This window comes from Poecilia latipinna, unplaced genomic scaffold (genome assembly GCF_001443285.1).
Source record: "Poecilia latipinna isolate Pla-1442-1.1 unplaced genomic scaffold, P_latipinna-1.0 Scaffold1349, whole genome shotgun sequence".
In the NCBI taxonomy this organism is placed as follows: domain Eukaryota; kingdom Metazoa; phylum Chordata; class Actinopteri; order Cyprinodontiformes; family Poeciliidae; genus Poecilia; species Poecilia latipinna.
The window spans coordinates 127687-148630 of NW_015113965.1; the positions used below are offsets into that span (position 1 = coordinate 127687).

Here is a 20944-nt window from a genome sequence, read left to right on the forward strand (position 1 = left end):
ACACACACACACACACACACACGTCAGCCCGCCACCACCCTGCACACAGTAGTTTTCCACCAACACGCCTCACCTTTCTGCAGTTTGAGCAGGTGGCCGATGAGAGGAGGAAGAGTCTGGTTAGTGAAAATTAAACCATGAAGAAGACAAACATCAACATGGAAACAGTCACACAGTGGCTACGTTAGCTCTGCTGCTACAGAAGTTAGCATAACACCACAAACTTCTGGGGTTTATCAGCTTCTCAGAGTCACATTCAACTCCCTGAATCAAAACTTTCTGGTATTAGAAACAATTTAAGGTTTATTTCTACCAGATTTGCAAAACAGAAAACTAGCAGCTAATATACCCCAATATGTCCTTACGAGCTAGCTAACTGCAACAAAGCTGCTAATATATTCTCATATTAGTAACTAGTAACTAGCTAGTTAGCTAGGCCATATTAGCAGCTAGTTAGCAGTAGCCTGAACAGCATCAAGTCACAGAACACAATGAAGGTGTGTGACTTTCTTTTTTACCTGACAGGCATGTCAGAGCAGAATTTTTTTTAAATAGAATAAACCAGATCTAAGACCTAATGTATTTAAGGCCAACTTAAATTTATTTATTTATTTTTTTACCTTTTAAGTCCTTGATTTTAAATACATAAATTGAAGACTTTAAGGATGTGTGTGGATATCCTGTTTTGAAGTCAGTTTGTTTTTTATTTGGGGAAGGACCTGGTTAATGAGGGCAGAATACAAATGTACACCACACTTTTCAGATTTCTGGTTACAAATCATTTCCTGATGGTCTGTTACTGATGAAATACCATGAAGTTTGTGGCGGTAATGTGATTAAAAGGTAAAAGCGTTTCTGTAGCAACAGATGCATTAGTAGATAACAGAGACGAAGGTTTAGTGGAAAACAAAAAGTTAAAAACAGGATAATTCACAGAACAAGAAGGAAAGACTGAAATAAAATAAAGATCCAAGATGTCAGGAGTTTCATGAATAAATGTAGAAACTAAATAGAAGAAACTTTATGTTCTGTTTCTATCAGGTTGAGAACTAAAAACAATCCTCAAATTTTAGCTAAAGCCTGATTTACAAACTTTAGCTCTTTATGTTCACTTAATCCTCGAATAAATGAAATTAGCATCAGTGAATGAAACAAACATGCAGCTGGAGGTAACAGAAGGTTTTAGGTCTTTAATTAAAAGACTTTATTGTTCATCATTTGGACAGACATACAGACATGACCCTAACTACCACTGCATGTAGTTTATTATTAAATATTATTGCTCTATATGAAGTTTAACTGGCGTCTTTCTCTTGTCTGGCTTCAGTTTTATGGTGAATACACTCTGGTGTCTGGCTGATGTGCTGAACACTGTGTTGGTGTTCACCTGTAGTGGCTGATTTTGTGCAGGGGGGGCTCTCTTCTTCATGTTCATCATCTCTCTGATCTGAACCAGCGCGAAGGCGATGGTGACCCAGGGGGCGCCGGAGAGCACCCAGGCCGGCCTGGTCACGTCCTCCTGGTCCTCCTGGTGTTTGGTTTTCCTGACGGGCGCCGTGGCGACCGGCCGAGGCGCCACCGGGCTGCCGGGGGCGCTCTGGCTCTGCACCAGGTCGATGGTGGCGATGGGGACCGGGCTGGAGGGAACCGGGATGTTCTCTGCCAGAATCCTGTCCTCTGAAGAAAAAAAAACAAAAACAGCATGTTTAGAGTTATGCTGTTAAAATATTAACAGAAAAAACATCTTAAAATCGCCTCCGATTCACTTAAAATCAGTTTTCTGCAAACACGGTTTGTAGAAAGTAAACATTTTTTTACAAAAGGATGCTTTGTCCTTTAACCTTTCCAAACATGTTTGCTGTACTTTCCTTTTGCCTGCATCATGTTTGTTATATTTTACAGTTTCTACATTTTCTCACAGTAAAATTCAAACACATTTCAAGCATTTTCAAGGTAAGTTTTCAAACTTTTCCAGCACCACACTATAAAAAACAAAAAATAAACCCAATGAAGAGTTTCAATTCACCATTATGTGACCTCATTTATTACTATTCTTAATATTTTGTGGTAATATTCTATTATTCTGTATATTCTGGTTTGAAAAATGTACAAAAAAAATCTTTTCTCTTTCCATATTTTCTGTCATTTATCAAATACATATAATTTTGGTGATTCTAACTGACCAAAAATAAGAAAAGTTTCATCTGATTTAACTTCAGACAGTAATAAAAATGTGTTGTTTTGTTATATTTAAGTATCTCTAAATGTTTTCCAAATGTAAGTTATTAATCAAACGTTAGATTTCACTTTATTACCAATCTGTGCAGTTTGAATTTCTACTTGAAATTGAAGCGTTTTCAAGGATTTCAACCACCTGTACAAACAATGACTTTTTGTTTAAATGTGTCATTTCTTCTCTCACCTTTTCCTTCGATCTCTCCAGTCAGACACTGGATGAAGGAGAAGACGAGGAGGATGACCAGGGAGGCCATGCCGATTCCTCTGAACGTGGCCGCGGCGCCTGCAGGAAGCAAATCAACAGTTAAATCCATCACATCTCTGATCGGTTACTTCCACGCGGTCAGAGTCTCTTACCAAAGTAGCTGACAAACACGCCGCCCACCATGGCGCCGCAGCCCCGGCCCAGGCCCAGATGGAGGCCCTGCAGGATCCCCTGAGCCGACGTCCTGAGCGCTGGGGGGACGGCGGCGCTCAGGAAGGAGATGCAGGCGGCCCAGACCGAGGCGTGGGTCACTCCTGGAAACACAGCAGACGGACCGGACGGTCACTAAACGGGTTCAAGGACCAGTACTGATCACACCAGAACGGGCCAAACGTTTAGGCACGGAGGCCAGAAACAGCAAGTCAAGAATTCACAAACTTTTTAGCATAATTGCATAAACTCTTTTATGTTTTCATAGTGGTCAGATAAGCTATATATATAAATTATTGTAGATTTAAAACATTAAATGGTTTTGCAGGATTAAAAACAACAACAAACAAAATTCAACATTTTTCTGGTTGATTATATTTTATCTTCTAATTGATTATACATGAATAGTTTGATTAACAAAGCCTGCATTTTCAGTAATCATCACTTTATGTTCCTGGTGCTTTTCCTAAGAAATTAAATCAAATTAAAAGTAAAAACCTGGATGGAAACTTTGTGTTGCACTTTCCATTTTAAGATTTCAAATTCTCTGAGTGTTTCCAAAGGCAGTGAAAATTGCACCTGACATCGTTTTAAATCTGCATCTGCTGCCTGAACTGACAATCTAAATTTAGGATATTCTTGAATTGTGATGAAGGGCCATACAATATACACTGCTCAAAAAAATAAAGGGAACACTCAAATAACACATCCTAGATCTGAATGAATGAAATATTCTCATTGTACAAAGTTGAATGTGCTGACAACAAAATCACACAAAAATCATCAATGGAAATCAAATTTATTAACCAATGGAGGCCTGGATTTGGAGCCACACACAAAATTAAAGTGAAATGTTCCCTTTATTTTTTTGAGCAGTATAGTTTCAAGGGCCACAAATGAACGGTGGGCCACACTTTGAACACCCCTGGTTAAACTTTTCAGTTACTCGTGAGCGCCACTTCCTGTTTACAGTTAGAACGTGCTGCTTCATGTCACCACAAAGAGACGGCGGCCCTTTAAGAGCAGGTTGCTCACGTGAACGCCACCCAGTCGCTTCCTGTGGCGTCCCGCAGGGAACCGCTTTCAGCTCCCTTCTATGCGTCTATCAACTTCAAACTTTAAAGCTGACCTACTCTGTTTCCTTGAACAGGTTAGGACAGAAAATATGTTCATTACATTTTTTTAGCACAAAATCATTCTTAGATAATCAGATTTTAGCTGTTTTAGGGTTCTGTCTCTTTAAACGTAAATGAGCTGCGCTGGCCACGCTCCCAACTCTACGTTTACACTCACATGAAAATGGCTGCACAATTATAGAACTGTTCATCTTTGAAAAGCATTAGTAAAGCCTTCTGCACAACCAATAAGAATGCAACCAGTGGTTTCTGGATGGTAAGTCAACAAAACCCAAATAAAAGTATAAAAACATTCAAAAAGTTAATTTTGCAGCAGGTCCCCTTTAAAACTGGCCTCCTGTGTAAACTGATGTTGCCTCAGCGTCTGCTCCCATGAGGCGTGTCTGCTTTCTGCTTCCTGACAAGATCCTGCTTCGCTGCTGTTGATCAAGTCACCGCCTGATCAACGTTCTGTTGGGTAAACACAGGCTGATCCCGCCCCGACTCACCCTGCAGGACCTCCATGGGCAGGACGATCCAGGCATTCTCCAGGTAGGAGATGTACAGGTAGCGCGCTGTGTTGCAGGCCAGGCCGATGTACAGAACCCTGAGGGAGACAGACAGACAGACGGAGTGACTCACAGACTCGCTCACTGGTTCACACCCATCACATCCTGCAGCTCATGCTGGGATTATTTCACTGTTTGTTCATGGAGGTTTTATTGCAAACACACACACAGATGACAAGCGTCTTCATAAGCAGCAGCACATGACGCTTTCTATTTCAATCAAGACCTTCATGAACAAACCACAGTTCATACAAACATGCGGCTGTAAAACCAGGTAACATGGGACAGACGGCAAACAAGCGGATCTGATTCAGAGTCAACAGCTGACAGACACTCTGGATATGATCCCAGTGTTTGTTTTATAGCACCAATAAACTCTGATCTGGAGACCCACCGAGGTCAAGATGAGCTTTTCACTGACAGGAAAGTAAAAACATCAACAATTACAATTGCACTCTCAATCCGATTACACTGCAAAAACAAAACTTCCGATTGAGCTGTGAAAGTAAAAAAAAAAAAAAAAGTCTAGATAAGTGTAAACTTTTTGTAATTTTTCTGCAATTTACTCATAATCAGAAATTAAAAATGACTCAAACGGTTCATCTGAACACTGCAAAACATTACTGGTCTAGATTCTACTGCAAATACAACTTGTTTCAGCAAAAACATGATTTTTTAAATTACTCCTTAATAATAATAATAAAAAAGGTACCATTTCCTCTAGCAGATTATTTCACTATAACACTGAAATATAAATGATCTACCAGTTGAACTAGTATTTTTTTATATGCATTAAGGAATTGTTGACTTAAAACAAGCTCCCATATCTTCCAGAAAAGTTACTTGTCAGCTAGTTTTCATTTTTCAGCTGTACTAAGATATTTGCACTAGAAACAAGACCAAAAAAAAGAGGTAAAATTTGGTGCTTTTACAGTGAAATGCTAATTTTTCTCAGGAGTAGCTGCATGTTGAACGGATGAGCCTGGTTCTGTTTCATGTTTCACCCCACTGTCATCACATGCTAACTTCTTCTATAGAAATGTTTTATGAATATTTCACTTTGAACTGAAGCTGTGAAGTGAGGAGGAGTAGAAACGTGTTTCCTGCTCCTGACGTGACCTTTTCAGTCCGGCTCCATCGTTTCTGCTCATGGAGGCCAGAGGAGGTGCAGGGAGGAAACCGAGGTGAAGTTTCTGTTTCTAACTGCGTCCGGAAACTCTGCTGACAGCAGCTTTGCTTCATCTAACCGGCTCTGACTGAACCTCATGTTGGTTTCAGATTCGCACTCAGAGGAGCTGCTGAATCAGAAACACGCTTTTGAAGTACAATCTCAGAAATCGTGTTTGGACAAACTTTGTTGTTGTGGTAACGTCTACAGGCGGTACTGAAACTGCAGCTGGGTCCTAAGGTGAACTTTCACAAATACAATCTAACAACTGCTGCCGACAAACTGAACACTAGGAATGAAACGATTAATCAGATTAATTGTGATTAATCGACTACTAATACAATCGTCAACTAATTTTGTAATCGATTAATTGTTACTGGATTATTTGCTGAGATACTCAGTAAATAATCATAACAATAAAGCCTAAACATACATATTTACATTTAAGATAAAAAAAAAAAAACGTAGTGGCATAAGTTTAATTTCTGTAAAAAAAAAACAAAAAAAACCTAAATGTTTTTCCCATTCAATTACTAATCAATTATTGCAAAAAATAATCTACAAATGATCAAGCTAACACTAAAGGAAAGCCATGTTATTGCATTTTAGGCAATAAAATGTTTATTTTCTCACTAAAAAAAGGATTTGCTTTTTTTTAATACTGTATAAAAGACGATTTCACTTGTAAAATCTGTAGAAAGTGTCTATTTTTTTATCTTATTAATTGATTTATCATCAGAATAATTGATTACTAAAATAAACAAACATTAAAATCAGAACTATACAGGAGAAATGTGACATTAATTACACAGAAATGTACAGCTTGAAAACAAACAGAGAGCAGGTCATGTGCTGCTGCTGCTTCCTTCAGTTATTGATTAACCTGAGTCTCTTCAGCAGAGCTTCTGGGTTTTATTAGGTTACTTCCTCATCATTTCAACGTCTTATTATAAACCCGGTCCAGAGAGCAGAGCAGAACCACGGCCCGGTTCTGAGAGCTGCAGTCTGAAATCCAACCCGTCGCTCTCAGATGTCCCTGCTGGACGGAAAGCCGGAGCATCAATGGCAGCTTTGTCTCTGCGTTCGGCCACAGAACAAAACCTCGTTCTGATGCTGCTGGAGCCGCGCCGCCGCCGCCAACGGCTCACTCACTGTGGGGAATCTCTCCACATCAGGACTGAATATCAGGCAGTCCTGATTACCACCAACCAGAACATAACATGCTTTTCCAGAAGCAGCAGGTAAACTAACCTGAAGAAAAATCTAAAAATCATCCAGTGTTTGGAGAACTGGTCTGTGAAATTCAACCAGCCAACAATCAGCTGCATCGTTTTCCTCCAGATCCTCCAGCATAAATTACCTTTTTCTTCCCAAAAAAAACAAAACAAAAAACTCACTTTAAATAAAAGTAAATATTTTGCTTTGCTTTCTTCATCCACTCAAATTTAAGACTGTCCAGATGGGTGGTGATAAATATGAACCTGGAGAAGTTAAAACAGTCACTTTTGGGTAGAACAGATTTACAAAGTTTGTTTTCATCTTAAATACAAAATTTACATATTTTTGTACAGTTTTATCTTAATTACTGCTCTGTGTTTGTTGTTCTTTCAGCATTTAGTCTTTTGTTAAGTCTGTATGCTCCAGCTAACTATTAATCAGTTACCAAATTTGACTTAATTACGATTAATCATTTCAGGCCATCATCATTGTTGGGATTTTCGGTCATTAACAGAGGGATGTGATTCCAGACGGCGTTGATTTGACGACTAAAGTGTTGGATTTTCAGACTCTGTAGCATAAAAATCGTCAATCGGACACAGATTGAGTTAAAACTTAAAAGCTGACCATTTTTTACCTGACGTGACCAACAAGCTCAATGAACTTGTGGCTGGTGAAGTAAGCGCCGAGTTCGGAGATGTGGCTGAGGACGGAGCAGACCCCGAACAGCGTGGTGGTCCCCTCAAGGTCCTCCAGGTGCCAGTACAGGAAGCTGAAGACGAAGCCGTAGCCGAAGCCCATGAACCAGGCGACAAAGAGAACAGAGCTGTAGCGCACCGTGCACAGCAGCCTCAGCAGGTCGCCGTAGTGGAACTCCTGGGTGGCCTCGGACACCGCCGGAGTCTGGTCCGACGAGCCGGAGTCTGGGGAGGCCTGGCCACTCGCCGAGTCCTCCACCACCTCCGGCAGCTCCTGACGGTACTCCTCGCCCTTCTCAAAGTAGAACTGAGTTGCCACGACGAAGGCCACACCCATCAGCACGCCGAAGACGATGAAGGCGAGGCGGTAGTTGTGCAGGCGGTACTCCGGCAGGATGCAGCCGATGCCATCGATCAGGACGGTGATGTGCGTGTGGTCGATCCAGATGCCCACCGCCAGCATGGCCAGGCCCCAGCCCAGGGACCCCCACATCCTCTGCAGGCCGTACCGGTCGCGGGCCTTCCCCAGGTACTGCAGGGTGACGGTGTCCACGATGGTCACGGCGGGCGCGCTGAAGAACTCGCCCACAATGATGACGAGCAGGATCAGCAGGAAGATGTTCTCCACCTGGTCCTGGTTGTAGATGATCTCATAGTCCTTCTTGCTGGTTGTAGTCGGGGGGGTGGTGGTGGTCTGTAAGGTGGTGTTGGGTGCAACCTCAGTGGCGTTGATGGACGTCGAGTTGTCGATGCTTCGTTGTTGCCTGTAGGGAATACTGAAGGAACTGAGCAAGACTTCAGGAACCCTGGGGAAGTCCATGACGCTCCGCCGGCTTCTGGTGTGGTTGGTGGAGTTGCTCGGGTTGGTGACGTTCTCAGGAGGAACAGTGGTGGTCGGTGGGGGAACCGTCGCCATAGAAACACACTTCATCTCCGCTGGTTGGACAAACCCAATGCCACAGTTAAAGACCAACCAACACATGACGGAGAACAGCAGCACCACCTTCCCTTTCTTAAAGCGGTCCGCCACTACACCCCAGAAGGGGGCACTGCAGAACTCTATAAAGTACCGGATGCCAACAAGCAGGCCGCTCCGACTGGCCGACATGCCGAGCTGTTTGTAGTAGACCGCCAGCAGGGGGTGCAGTGAGCCATAGGCGGCGTAGAAGAAGAAGTAGAAGACTTTAGAAATGAGCAGGTGGCTGTTGATGCGGAGGCACATCCTCTCGCAGCAGTCCACCGGGTCAGGCTGAGGCGCCGGCAGCGGCTCGGACGGCGCCGGCGTGGACACGCCTTCCTGCTGCGCCATGGACAGGGTGTTAAACGGCTCTGCCAACACATACTTCCTCTTCTGATCCTCCTCATCGTCCGTCAGGATGGCAACCTTGTCGTCAGCTGGCATATCTGGAAGATAAGAAAATGAGGAGGAGAATGAGAAACGGCTGGACTTTTGGTATTTACAAACCAAATGATGAAGAGTTGGAGATCCAGCAAAAACTCAAGAAAACTAAAAGCCTTCTGGAGATCATCTGCTGTCTTCCATCTGTCTCTCGCTGATAAATCATTCATCAACATCAATATGAGCGCAGACATAAAACAATATGATTATAAATATAACCGTCTCTTGAGGATCATCAGAGTTTTAAATAGTGCTCACGTTCTTCATTCAGTCAAACATGAAGCCTGACCACAGCCTCCAGGCAGAACAGGTGAAAATCTGCAAAACTTGTGGAGCAGATTCTTTAAATATTTCTCGTTGAACATGGTCATAGTATTACTAACAGATTTAATGGATTCTCTTAGGGCAATGATTTGATTCTGATGTAATTTAGATGTTAAAAAACTAAAAATAAAAAGTTTTTCTGGTTCATAGATCAACTCAACAAGAAAATAAACATGAAACTAACTCCGTGTCAGTTTTCTGATCTTTGATCTGAATTTGGGCCTACAAAATTCAAATAGGTAGGATCCTTTGAAAGCCCTCGGACCAGATGTTCGAACCCATTGTGTTGTTCCGAGGACCGCCTGTCTGTCACTGATGGTCATATGCGGAAGTACCTGACATTTTATGTAAAACAACATTTATTTTCAACATGTTGCGATTCAAATCAATGAAAAAACTACGAATTTACGGTCAAATTCTCACAAAAGATCGGTTAGTAATTTATAAGGCGGTTAAACAGGAAGTGACTCTTAATGTCAAGTTTTCTCCTCTTATACGTCTAGTTTAAACATTTAAATTCGCACCCAATAACAAGTAAAGGACAGTCTCATGATTCCCTTACCTGCTCAGGTCACCGCTCCCATTAAACTGTGACTGCGCAGTATTTTCCTGAATTTCTCCGTTCTCCCTGGGACATTGTTTTCACACAAAAGCCGCTAAAATTAACACTAAAAATGAGTGCAAACTGTTTAAATTTACGGTGACGTGTCCATGTTTGCGTTCCGTAGAGAAATTACAGCGTTTCTCCGGTTCGGATCCCTTTTGTTGTGAGAACAACAGTGGCTCGTCAAACCGGAGAATCCACCTGTCCCGAAACAGACGTCAGCTACGAAGCTAGCCACTAGCACTGAGAATTTCCGGTAAAATCCCTTCAAAATAAAACTTACGATTATTTAAATTTGAAATAATCAACATTTAAAGCTGCATATTGCATGACTAATGCGTTAAAATAAGCTAAGACAATTATTATTAAATCTACTGCTCACAAATGAAGAATAAAAGTAATAATATTACACATAACCGCATTTAAATTAGCTACATCCGGTTGTCTCAATAACTCATTTCTGTTGCTTTAAATTTCGGACCGACACGCCTAAAACCGGCTATGCTGTCTCAATTAATGGGAAACTTCCATTAACCTTTGTATTTACGTCTGAAAGCATTCCTGTAACTAACCTTAGAGACAAATTACGTAAATATCTGAGCTTTTAGACTCCTGGATTCAATGGGAGAGAATATTTAATTATAGTAAGCAAAATAAACACAGACAGCTTCACAGAGTCACAATGAGACAAAACGGATTTTTATTCTCAGTATCTCCGAGAATACAAGCAATTTACACCGTAAATTAGTTTTACTGTGTAAGAAAAACACAAATTCAGTTTAACTTAATCTTAAAATCCAGTTCTTTTTCTAAATATTTCTTTACAGACAACAATCACCGAAATATTTAAGTTATTAAATCACTAAAAGTGAGTTTCTTAATAATACATGTTTGTAAGTGTGTGAACAGATCTATTTCAAGAAATTTTGCGTATATTTCACAACTTAATTTGTATTTAACTCCTACATAAGAACATGGTTTAGACTCCAAGCAAAGGTGTGGAAACAAGTCTGTGGCCATTCCTGATTTCTGTGAAAAGGAAATGTTCCTGGAGGGCGTAATAAACCAGCAGAAACCCGCAAACCACACCCCGCTGCTTAAAGCAAATGACCTCATGACGTCAGATGATCTCTAGTTGCAGTGAGTCCTCTTCACCAGCAGAGGGAACCAGAAACCACTCATACAACTTGGTAAGTTTTCACGGTGGAGCCACAAACTTGAATGCATTTTAGTGGATTTTTGGAAAACTGGAAGTCTGAATTGTGGAGTACTGAAATATTCACCACATTGCTACTTTGATACCATAAACATAATAATTGTTTTCAGAAGTCCAGAAATTAATGAACAGTGGAGAAACTGCCAGTTTGGAAACGATAAGTGACGAACTCCACAAATCTGGTCGAGAAGAAAATAATTGTTGAAATGCAAAAGACCATGTTTGTTCTGGTCAAAACTTTGTATGTGTGGAGAAAAACTAACACACATCACCCTGAAACCTGGTGGTGGCAGTATCATGCTGCGAGAAACTGGTTATGCTTGATGGGAAAATGGATGGAGCAAAATCCAGGACAAAATACTGTTGACCAGGCTCTTTAAAGGTAGAAGATTACAAATTGAATTCATTATTTTCTAGGATTTTATTTGTGAAAACAACTGAACATGTTAAAAACCAGACATATTTTTTTGTCAGAGTTGGTTTTTGGTGTATGAAGCATAAAGGCAGTTGCCCAGGGTGGCACTAGAGCAGGTCTGGGTGGGGGAGATGTTGCAGGCACCAGCTAAAAGAATAATAAACCTTTCTGTATGGGTGGGCATTTATGGTATTGTTTATTGTTTATCATTTATTGTTAAAAAGAATTCTTATCATGATAAGAATTTTGATTGTCATTGTCATGATAAATGCAATGTTAAATAAAAAAACTGACCATATCAGAAATTTTATTTTTGCTATTTTCCCCACTTTCTGTTCAACAGGAATATCAATAAATATGAGTCAATTCAAAAGTACGATTAATTGCAGTTACTGAGTGAATTCTAATTATATGAATCACACTTTTTAAGTAAGTTGCGTCCTGAATAAGCCTAATAAAATGAGAATGCTTTCAAGAACAATATCCTGTGTAGATAATTAGTGTTTTTTATCATAATTTTTATAGTTGTCACAATAATATCACAAAATAAATCCATATCGTCCAATCTTATCAGTTCCGTTTTGAAAGTTTTCTTTTATTCCTGTCATGCGTGTTCAGTCTGTCTGGATATGGAGATTATTTTAGAGGCTCTCTGCAGGATTGCACTTCCTTTTGACCATCCAAGAATTTAGATTTCTTGTATTTTGATTGGTTAAGAGACCACCGAGGGAGGGTCTTGTCCATGTAAGAACCGCCACTAGCAAGATTTCAAGGCAAACGAACACCGTTGAGTTTCACTTTAGGTGTAAATGAACATCCAGCAAAAGTTTACAGGAAAATAAACCACGCTGCTTCAGAAATCCGAGTCATCTGAAAATTCCCCCTGCTGCGTCCAGTGCAGCCCCTTCCTCCTCTTCTTCTTCTTCCTCTCGCCCATAAGCATAGCGGCCAGCACGGTTATCACCACGGTGATGGTGATGATGAGCACGGTGACCGTCTCAGCAATGCACAGCTCAGTGTCCACCTCCATCAGCCGGTGGTTGTGCAGGACGGCCGGCTCCCTGCAAGTCAGGTTGTAGTAGTCGTCCAGGAAGATCCTCTGGATGCTGCGCAGCTTCCTGAAAACCCTCTGCAGCTCGCAGTCGCAGTTCCAGGGGTTTCCCCGCAGCAGGATGTGGGTGCTGTAGGTTTGGATGCTCAGGAAGGTCTTGAAGCAGATGGTGGACAGCTGGTTATCGGCCAGGTTCAGTAAGGTCATGCTGGTGAGCGGGTTGAACACCAATAATTCCATCTCATGGATCTGGTTGCCGGCGAGGTTGAGGACCTCCAGGGAGCGCAGCATGGAGAAGGTGCCGCTCCGCAGAGACGTCAGCTGGTTGTCCTGCAGGTGGAGCTGACGCAGGCTGCTCATGGAGGAGAACGATCTCACCTCCATGCTCTGGATGCTGTTGTTGGTCAGGTTTAACCTCTGCAAGCCGTCCAGGTGGAGGAAACTCCGACTATCCAGGCCAGTCAGCTGGTTGTGGGACAACTGTAGCTCCCGCAGGAAGGCCAGGCCGACGGAGAATCCCTCGGTGAGAACGGAGATCCGGTTCCAGCTCAGGTCCAGCTTCTGCAGGAACTCCAGCTGGGCGAAGCCGCTGTCCTCCACCAGACTGATGTTGTTGTTCTGCAGCAGAAGAACCCTCAGCTTGCGGTTGCTGCTGAAGACGTGTTTGGGGACAACGGAGATGAGGTTGTTGGACAGGTCCAGGAGTTCGGTGGAGGGCGGGACTTTGACGGGAAGCTGGGTGAGGTCGTCATGTGAGCAGGTGGTGAACTTAAGGTCTCCATGGCAAACGCAGCTTCGATCACATGTCCAGTTCAGAAACATGCAGGACGACTCGGCGGCCAGCAGGAGGACAAACAGGAACTCCTTCATGACTCCAGAGAGATCTCTGAAACAACAGACATAAAACTTTAGGACAGAAAACAGATTAAATAAGTAACTTCATCACAACTAAGTCCTGTTGACAATTTAAAATGTTGTGTAGCCGTCCCCTCCTGATGTCTGGATCAAAGTGACTTAATCCAAACAAAGAAATCTTTGCAGTCACAAACAAACTGAGTTTCTGCAGTCAGTGATTCTAAGCAGCATTTTAGATAGAAAGTTTGTCGATTTGCAGATGATACAGTGATTTCTTATGATGATGATCTATCTGTAGACCGAGCAAAAATCTTTCAGAACAATAAAAATTCAATGAAACAGCCAGCGAACTGTGTGGATCTTAATAAAATTGGAGAGAAAATGTGAAAATCAATGTCCATCTGTAATATGAGATGTTATTTCCAACCAGATGATGACGACATGTTTGTTCTTTTACCTCATTAAAATGGAGACAGAGTGAAAACATTCTGTATCGTTTGAGTTTATCTGCAGGAAGCAACAAGTTATTTAACTAGAAAATGATCAACTTCAACCATAATCCATCTCCAGCTTCTCTCTGATTTTACTTAATTATGAGGTAAAAACATTTGAAAGAAGCGTTCAGATGAGTTTCAGAGTTATGACAGAAACCCAACAGAATTATAAAGGAATAAATTGATGATAAAGATTAGAAAAACAAGAAAAATGACTTTCTGAGCTACGATTCTGATTATTTATCTACAGGTTAAAGTTTTCCTAGAAAACTTTAGGGAAGACAAGAAATTGTTTAATTGAGATGCAGATCTTACAGACCTAACAATTCATACCAAGAATTCATCAACAATTAAAGATAAAACATAAAAAAAAAATCCTGATGTGTCTGTTTTCCAGCCTCTGTTCCCCAGAAACAATAAAACAATCCTCGGGTCTTACCAGCAGCTGCTCCCGGTGCGTTTGTCATCATCCGGCCAGCAGCAGGTGGAAACTGGACGTGATGGAGGCGGGGGAGGGCAGCCTGTCACGGCCCGGAGAACCTGACGAGCGACGCGACAATGGCAGAGGATGGAAAAGAGGAGGGAGAGCTCGTCAATTATTCACCAGGCAGGCAGTCAGCCGGCGCTCCAGGCGCGATGTGGGAGGGGTTAGAGAGGAGAGCTTTAAGAGATTGAAGGAAACTGGGACAGGAGCTGAGAATTAAAAGCTCTGGACAGATTCCATTGATTGCGTGTTTATGTCCTGCCTTATTTCTCTTTAACATTATTTAGTTACAGAAAGGTTAGAGAAGTATAGTGATGTTTAAAGAGAGAAAGATCTCACATTTCAATCAACAAAACTTCAAAGATGCAAAAGTGATGGATTTTTTTTTATATAAATTGTCAAGTCTTTGCAGTAACTTTCTCAAAGAGTTTTAAACATCTTATTGAAACTTCTGCAAATTAAACAATTGTTCTGCAGTCTTGATTATGAATGTTTCCACTTGATATGTACATAACACTTTTAAAATAAAAAATATAAGGTAAAATCATTTGTGTCCTGTGGGAGAAATTTGTCTTAGAAGAGAAGACAAGGCTGCAAGACAAAGACAAAACAAAACTTCAAGCAAAGTCAATGACAATAAATCTGTAAAACTAGCACAAATACTGAAATTTTGTGCCACTTAGCATTTGATTTTAGAAAGACAAACTGTAAATATCAGCACACACACAGTTTAAAGTCAGAATGTAAATTTAGAAAAAAAGGGAGCCAAGAACTCATCATTGAGGGACACCAGAACTCGTCTTGTTTTGGAGTGTAATGACTCCAAAACAAAGTCTGGATATTTAATGCAGGAGCTTAAATGGCCACATCAAAGGCCTGATGTGGGTCTAAAATAACCAAACATGGAGTCTTTTCTTCAATCAGCTCCAATGAGCCGCCTTAAGTTCCTTTAAATAATGGCGCCTTTGAAAAAGGAATATAGCTGATGCTTTTCAACATTTAACCAACTAAAGCTCCTGAACAACAAACAAAATGTAGTTTCCATTTGAAGATGAACTTGGATGAACTGAAAATCTTTCCCACAGAGTGAATTACATGTTACATCACGTCTGTTTCAGGACGCGGTCATGATATCCAGACTCCACAGCAGAGTGGATAATACACAGCAATACTGTCAGGACTTTTTCTGACACTCCTGGCTCTGAAGATACCAGGAGATTTGGCCTGCAGCTCCTTAATCCTACAACATTAGAAGCAGTGGCAGAGGTCAGAGGTCACTGCAATAAGTCTGAAAAACATACAGGGACGCATTTTAGTGAGAAGATAAGTGTAAAATTTGAAGGATTTTCAAATAGTGTGAAACCTCTAGAGGTGGATGAGGACGTCCATCACCGATAATCCATAATGGATCAGTTTATCTGTTTACGCCAGAAGATTAAATATATTTTCTGGTGTTTGAGCTCAATGTAACTGCAAATACCTTAAATTTAATTCAGTTTTTTCAACTCACCTGATATGGACTTATGATTCTTATATAGAGTAGAATATTTGTAAATAAATATCCAATTATTATTATTTTTAAATCTGATGGTACCCCCCAAAATTGGAGTCCTGGCCTGTAGTCAGTCTTTACTATACATGTGTGTGTTAATTCAATGGAATTGGACCAAGCCCAGAGCCTGGTGGTACTCCACAGGTAACCCTGGAGTGTGAAGTGACTGGACTGACTGGTCCCAGTCAAACTCAAGTTCATGTTGGTTCACATCAGGATCTGATCTCCCTCAACGGTCAGTTTGTGACAGAATTAATTAATAAAATGACATTTTAATAGATTTATAATAATAATAATAATAATAATAATAATAATAATAATAAAGCTGTCTCTGCATTTGATGACCCTGACAAACTTTTTTAACATATAGTTTGTCAGAATACAGATTAAAAACTGTGCGGTCCCAGCCATCACCGTTGGGGTTTTGTTTTACCTCCGTTGCTAGGCAACCGGCTCTGGTTGATGTAGAGCAGAACTCCAGCCTGAAGCTCTCCGGGTCGCTCACTCAGACAGCAGACCCACTGTGGAGTTTCCTCTCTCAGGTGTTGGGTGTCTGCAGGGTTCGGTTTCACCGCTGCGTCTGGCTGATGATCCATAAACTTCTGCAGAGGGTTTCCACTCCCCACGCCGTCACTGCTGGTCCAAATCTGTGTTTACAGTCCAGATGTGTCCAGATGTTTACAGGCTGGTGTGTCAGCAGCTGTCAGATCATGAGACAGCAGCAGGATTAAGATAAGATGGAGTTACTGAAGCACATGAAAGCTGCACCAGACTCCATGAAGACACTAATCCCTGCACGGCAGGATTACTTTCCACTTCTGCTGAGATTATCAGAAAACTGGGAAATCCTGCCATGTTCACTGACTGATCGGGTTTATTAGGGTTTAAAACAGCGGATCATCGCTCAGGTTTCAGATCTTAACTGGATTTATCGCCCAGATTCTTAAAGACACGACTTTTTCATCCTGATATTATGCTGCCAAGGTGTTGAAAGTGACGATTTTCTAACAATAATCCCATTAATGGAGCAAAACCATGACACTGGATGGATGATTGGTAGATAAAAGACTGAAAATGTTGCAGATCTGTTGGTCAAAGAATCAAAAAGTATCCTTACTCTTTTATTTTTATTCTAAGGTCAGCCAAATAAAACTTTAGAGCCACAAATGTGACACTAATTTCTGATTAAATGCAGCTTATAATTTTAGATAAATATATAGAATAGGAAATTTGTTGTCATTTTTAAAATATCCACTATTTTATCTATATTTTTAGGTTTGAAAATAAAGATAGAAACACAATTTTGCAAAACAAGATGGATCTTTAGAACAGAAAAAAGCTGAATTTAATCTAATGACAGAAACAGTATTTCAATGGTAATATTATAGAAACAAACTTTAAAACTGTTAAAAAAAGATTTTATATTTTTATTATATTAAAATTTAGAAACAATAGCTTGTTCTTTCTAATATCTAGCCAAAATTATTATTAAGGCATTGTGGATGAGAGCAACATGCAAACAAGATTTTCTTTGCATTCTATTTTCCACCCCCATCATTTTCAGATCTTTCCAGGTTCCTTTGATGGTAAATATGAAGAAAACAAGAGACTAAACAGATATTCAATTAAAATCTGTGAAATGAAAACAACCAGGATCAGGTCGCCATGTTCAAAGGTGTTGAATTCAAACTGCAGTGTGTTCTAGTGACCAGAAGGGGGCGACAGAGGCCGCTAGAAAACAAGAGGAAACTTCTTCAAACCAAGCCAAAATAAGCAAATCTTTTCCAAATGTTTAAGGATGTTTCAGCATCCAGAACAACACAGATTTGTTTCAAGATGAGTTTATCTGATGAGTCAAACCTCATTTACCTCAAAGAGACCAGCAGCTGTCAATCCAACATCTTTCCTCCCAAATCAGCTGCAATCTGCTGACGGACCCGCTGCTGACCAGCAGTGTGTGAAAACTCATACAGTTCGTGTGAAAGTGGGAGGCGGCAGCAGTGATGGCCGTTCACACCCGACCGTGGATCCGTCCTGGCAGCCGAGGCGGAGCGGGGGGGACAGATTGTCCCTGCCGCCGTCAGAGTCCTCAGTCAGGATTGAAACCCGACAGAAAACACACACATCACACACACATCTGGTTTATTATTACTGTAAAGTCCTAAGGATGTAGCCGGTCCGCTCACTGTTTGCCTGAATCAAATAAAGACACGGATATCAGAAAACTAGAATCAGAAACAACATGGCCACTACTCCAAAAACACCTGAGAAAACAGAAAGGAATACATTTCAACCAAGAATATTAAAAGGTGTTTGAATCATTTTAATTTGATTGAAGAAAATAAAAGTACGTAAATAAAAACCTGGAAAATAAGAGTTTCTTGAATAAATTAAAATCAACATAAGAGAACCAAGAAAATAAAAATAAAAAAAACCTTTTAAAATAAATAAATTCAGTCCCAGAAAATAAAGTAATTCAAATGACAATAAAAACTAATAGTTTGGTCCAAGAAAATAAAAGCTTTGGACTAAATAAAACCTCATTATCCATACAGAGGAACCATCATGAACTGGTTCCCAGTAGCTCACACGTTACCAGAGACCCCTCAGTGGGTGTGAACCCACTTATCAGAATAACCATCATCACTCCATCATCTTCATCATCACCAGCTCCACTGGGATCTTCTGGTTTCCTCCCATTTTAACTCACTTCAGATCCGACCATCATCAACCAGCAGGAAGTCTGGACCCAGACTGGAAGGACTGGAAGAAAATGACAGACGAGCAAAAGATTACTGGTTTAATCCCGAAGCCCTGCGAGAGGCTCCTGTGAGTTTGAGTTGATAAGGAAACTGGTTGATGAAGTGCATGTGTGTGTGCATGTGCGTGTGTTGGAGACACACACAGAGTCTCCGGTGGTCTGTGTGTCAGTGTGGATCCATCAGACCAGCAGCAGGAGGTCATGACCTCCAGACCAGCTTCCTCCTCGCTCTTCTCCCTCTTCTTTTCTCCTCAGGTTTGTTATCTAGGTCAAGGTTGTGTTTCTGCTCTCCACTGCAGACGACACACACTCACTCTCCTGAACACACACTCTGTGTTTTCTGCAGCCAAGCATGAGATCAGCCCCTGAGACGCCAGAGCTTTTATGTCAGGCGGAGCTTCTGCAGCTTCCAGGAGAACCTGTGAATAATTCAGCCTCGTCATGTTGAGTCGGCACAACAAACACAGAGCCGCATTACAGCCGCTTGTTTCAGCACCTGTTGGCCCAGCTGCACAAACTGCAACCGGGTCTGATCCAGAGCTGACTGATCATCAACACAGAGGCGTGTGTGTGTGTGTGTGTGTGTGTGTGTGTGTGTGTGTGTGTGTGTGTGTGTGTGTGTGTGTGTGTGAGCAGGCCGTCAGTCAAACATGCGATCCGTGACGCAACCCGAGCGCCTTGCTGAGGCGGCAGGTCCAGCAGCGACGCTCAGTAAAGGTCAGCAGAGGCGAAGGCAGAGCGTCGCAGCTGCACACACTTACTCACACACACACACGCACGCACAGGTCCTCTGCGACCTTTCAGACGCTGCATGTTGAATCCAGCTGCAGCAGTTTTTGTGGAAACACTGAAAGCGGAGCTGATGGATCTCAGATGGAGTTAAGGAGCCGAACGGAGCAGATCAGATCCACCAAACGATGTGAGATTTATGAAAATAAAGTCATAATATTAGCAAAATTAAGATGCTAAATTACATATTAAACAGGTCTCTAAAGCTTAAAGTTTTCAGTTTATCCATAAAATAGCAGACAGCACAGATATCTGCTGGGATCCATCTGAACCGATAGGATTCAGGAGGAATGGTTGCAGCTGAATTCAAGAAAATAGTGAAATGTAACAGGAACATACAAGTTCCTCAAAGGTAACCTGTGAGCTCCAGAATGTAGGAGAAAATATCCTGAAAGTTTCAGAAAGTAACCTTTAAATCTAAGAGAGGTCATCTGTAATTTCACAAAGTAAACTGTGAATTCTGGGAATGAAACCTTAAAATTATTTATGATTCCATTTTGACACAATCTGGGAGTTTATTGTCATCTCATTTTAGTATTCAAGTAAGTCAAATTTAATCTGCAAAGAAAGTGTTGTAAGTAAAAAAAAAAAAAAAGCATGTAAGTTCAGCAAAAATAAACTTTAAGTTCAAGAAAACTAGACAGTAACTTCCAGGAAAGTTACCTCAAAGTCCCAGAACTAAAAGTTGTTGGTTCAGAAATATAACTATAGTTCTGGGAAATATAGAAAAGCAACATGAAAGTTGTAAAAATACATTTGAAGAAATAAAACTTGCATCTTTTGGGAAAAGAACAAAGAGAAACTGGAATCAAAGTAAGTTTTAGAAAGTATGTTTTTATAATCGCTCTTCTCAGCTGAGTCTATAAGCTGTTTTTGACTAAATGACCTTTGACCTTTTATTTTCATTTCCTGATGTTTATAAATGATAACAGAGTTTTAACAGTTATCAGTGCTGTAAAGAGCGTTCATAAACACCGCCTGTTTAACACACTGTTAATAAACTCCTTTATTATCGTTTTTCACAGATATAGAATCAGGTCTGGGATCTTCTGAAGCAGCCTGGATGTTTCTTCCTCACCTTCAGTCGTGTTCCAGGCTTTGTTTCTCTCGTCTGGACGTTTCTGTGTCAGAGCCCCTCAGGCTGCAGGCTTTTAAACAAACACATTACGTGTCGGGGTATTTCTGCACAGACGTGGACATTTTACCGCTAACCTCGACTCCTTGTGTCGTTTCTCCTTAAACTCCACGTTTGCTCCGTGGCAGAGGCCGACAGGAGCCCAAATGAAGCCGCTGTTCATTATTCATCGACCCCTCATGCTGTGCAGCCGGGTGTTTTACCTTGGTGGTTGTTGAGGTGGAGCTAACGCGCTCTGACAGCCCGACGGGAGCAGGCTGGCTGCACACAGGGAGAGGAGCGAGTCCTGCTGTAGAGCCGCAAAACACCAAGAGAAAGAAATGGAGATCAATCCGTGTCCCATCGATCAGAGCTGCAGGGCCAACATTTCAGGAGGAAACTCGCTGGAAGAGAAAAACTTTCCCTATTACATTATTTGATGCTGAAAGAAAAAGAACAGCAGGT

General features: G+C 41.3%; 2 protein-coding genes across 8 annotated transcripts in view; both read right to left on the minus strand.

The window, feature by feature from the left end:
* LOC106961920 (major facilitator superfamily domain-containing protein 6-A) overlaps window positions 1-9972 on the minus strand; it is a 17337-nt gene extending 7365 nt beyond the window's left edge. Inside the window, exons 1-7 of one of the 6 annotated variants that reach the window (XM_015056031.1) lie at window positions 9707-9972; window positions 7361-8825; window positions 4278-4375; window positions 2596-2757; window positions 2423-2521; window positions 1388-1677; window positions 74-77 (exon numbers count right to left, since the gene is read on the minus strand). In XM_015056031.1, the coding sequence (XP_014911517.1) occupies window positions 74-77; window positions 1388-1677; window positions 2423-2521; window positions 2596-2757; window positions 4278-4375; window positions 7361-8823 (2116 nt within the window). In that variant the 5' untranslated portion in view covers window positions 8824-8825; window positions 9707-9972. Of the gene's footprint in view, window positions 117-621; window positions 1678-2422; window positions 2522-2595; window positions 2758-4277; window positions 4376-7360; window positions 8826-9706 lie in introns of those variants that run through there. The other 5 variants (XM_015056030.1, XM_015056029.1, XM_015056027.1 and 2 more) reach the window with 5 other exon arrangements.
* Window positions 9973-11687: 1715 nt separating this feature from the next.
* LOC106961913 (insulin-like growth factor-binding protein complex acid labile subunit) lies at window positions 11688-18190 on the minus strand. Of its 2 annotated transcripts, none has more exons than XM_015056018.1 (4): window positions 17685-18190; window positions 16249-16462; window positions 14219-14300; window positions 11688-13316 (listed from the first exon to the last, which is right to left on the minus strand). In XM_015056018.1, exon 4 carries the CDS (start codon window positions 13298-13300, stop codon window positions 12233-12235), a length of 1068 nt encoding a protein of 355 aa, XP_014911504.1. In that variant the 5' UTR covers window positions 13301-13316; window positions 14219-14300; window positions 16249-16462; window positions 17685-18190; the 3' UTR covers window positions 11688-12232. The 2 variants fall into 2 exon arrangements, with proteins under 2 accessions (XP_014911504.1, XP_014911503.1); XM_015056017.1 differs by having other exon boundaries at window positions 16249-16515.
* Window positions 18191-20944: the final 2754 nt, after the last annotated feature.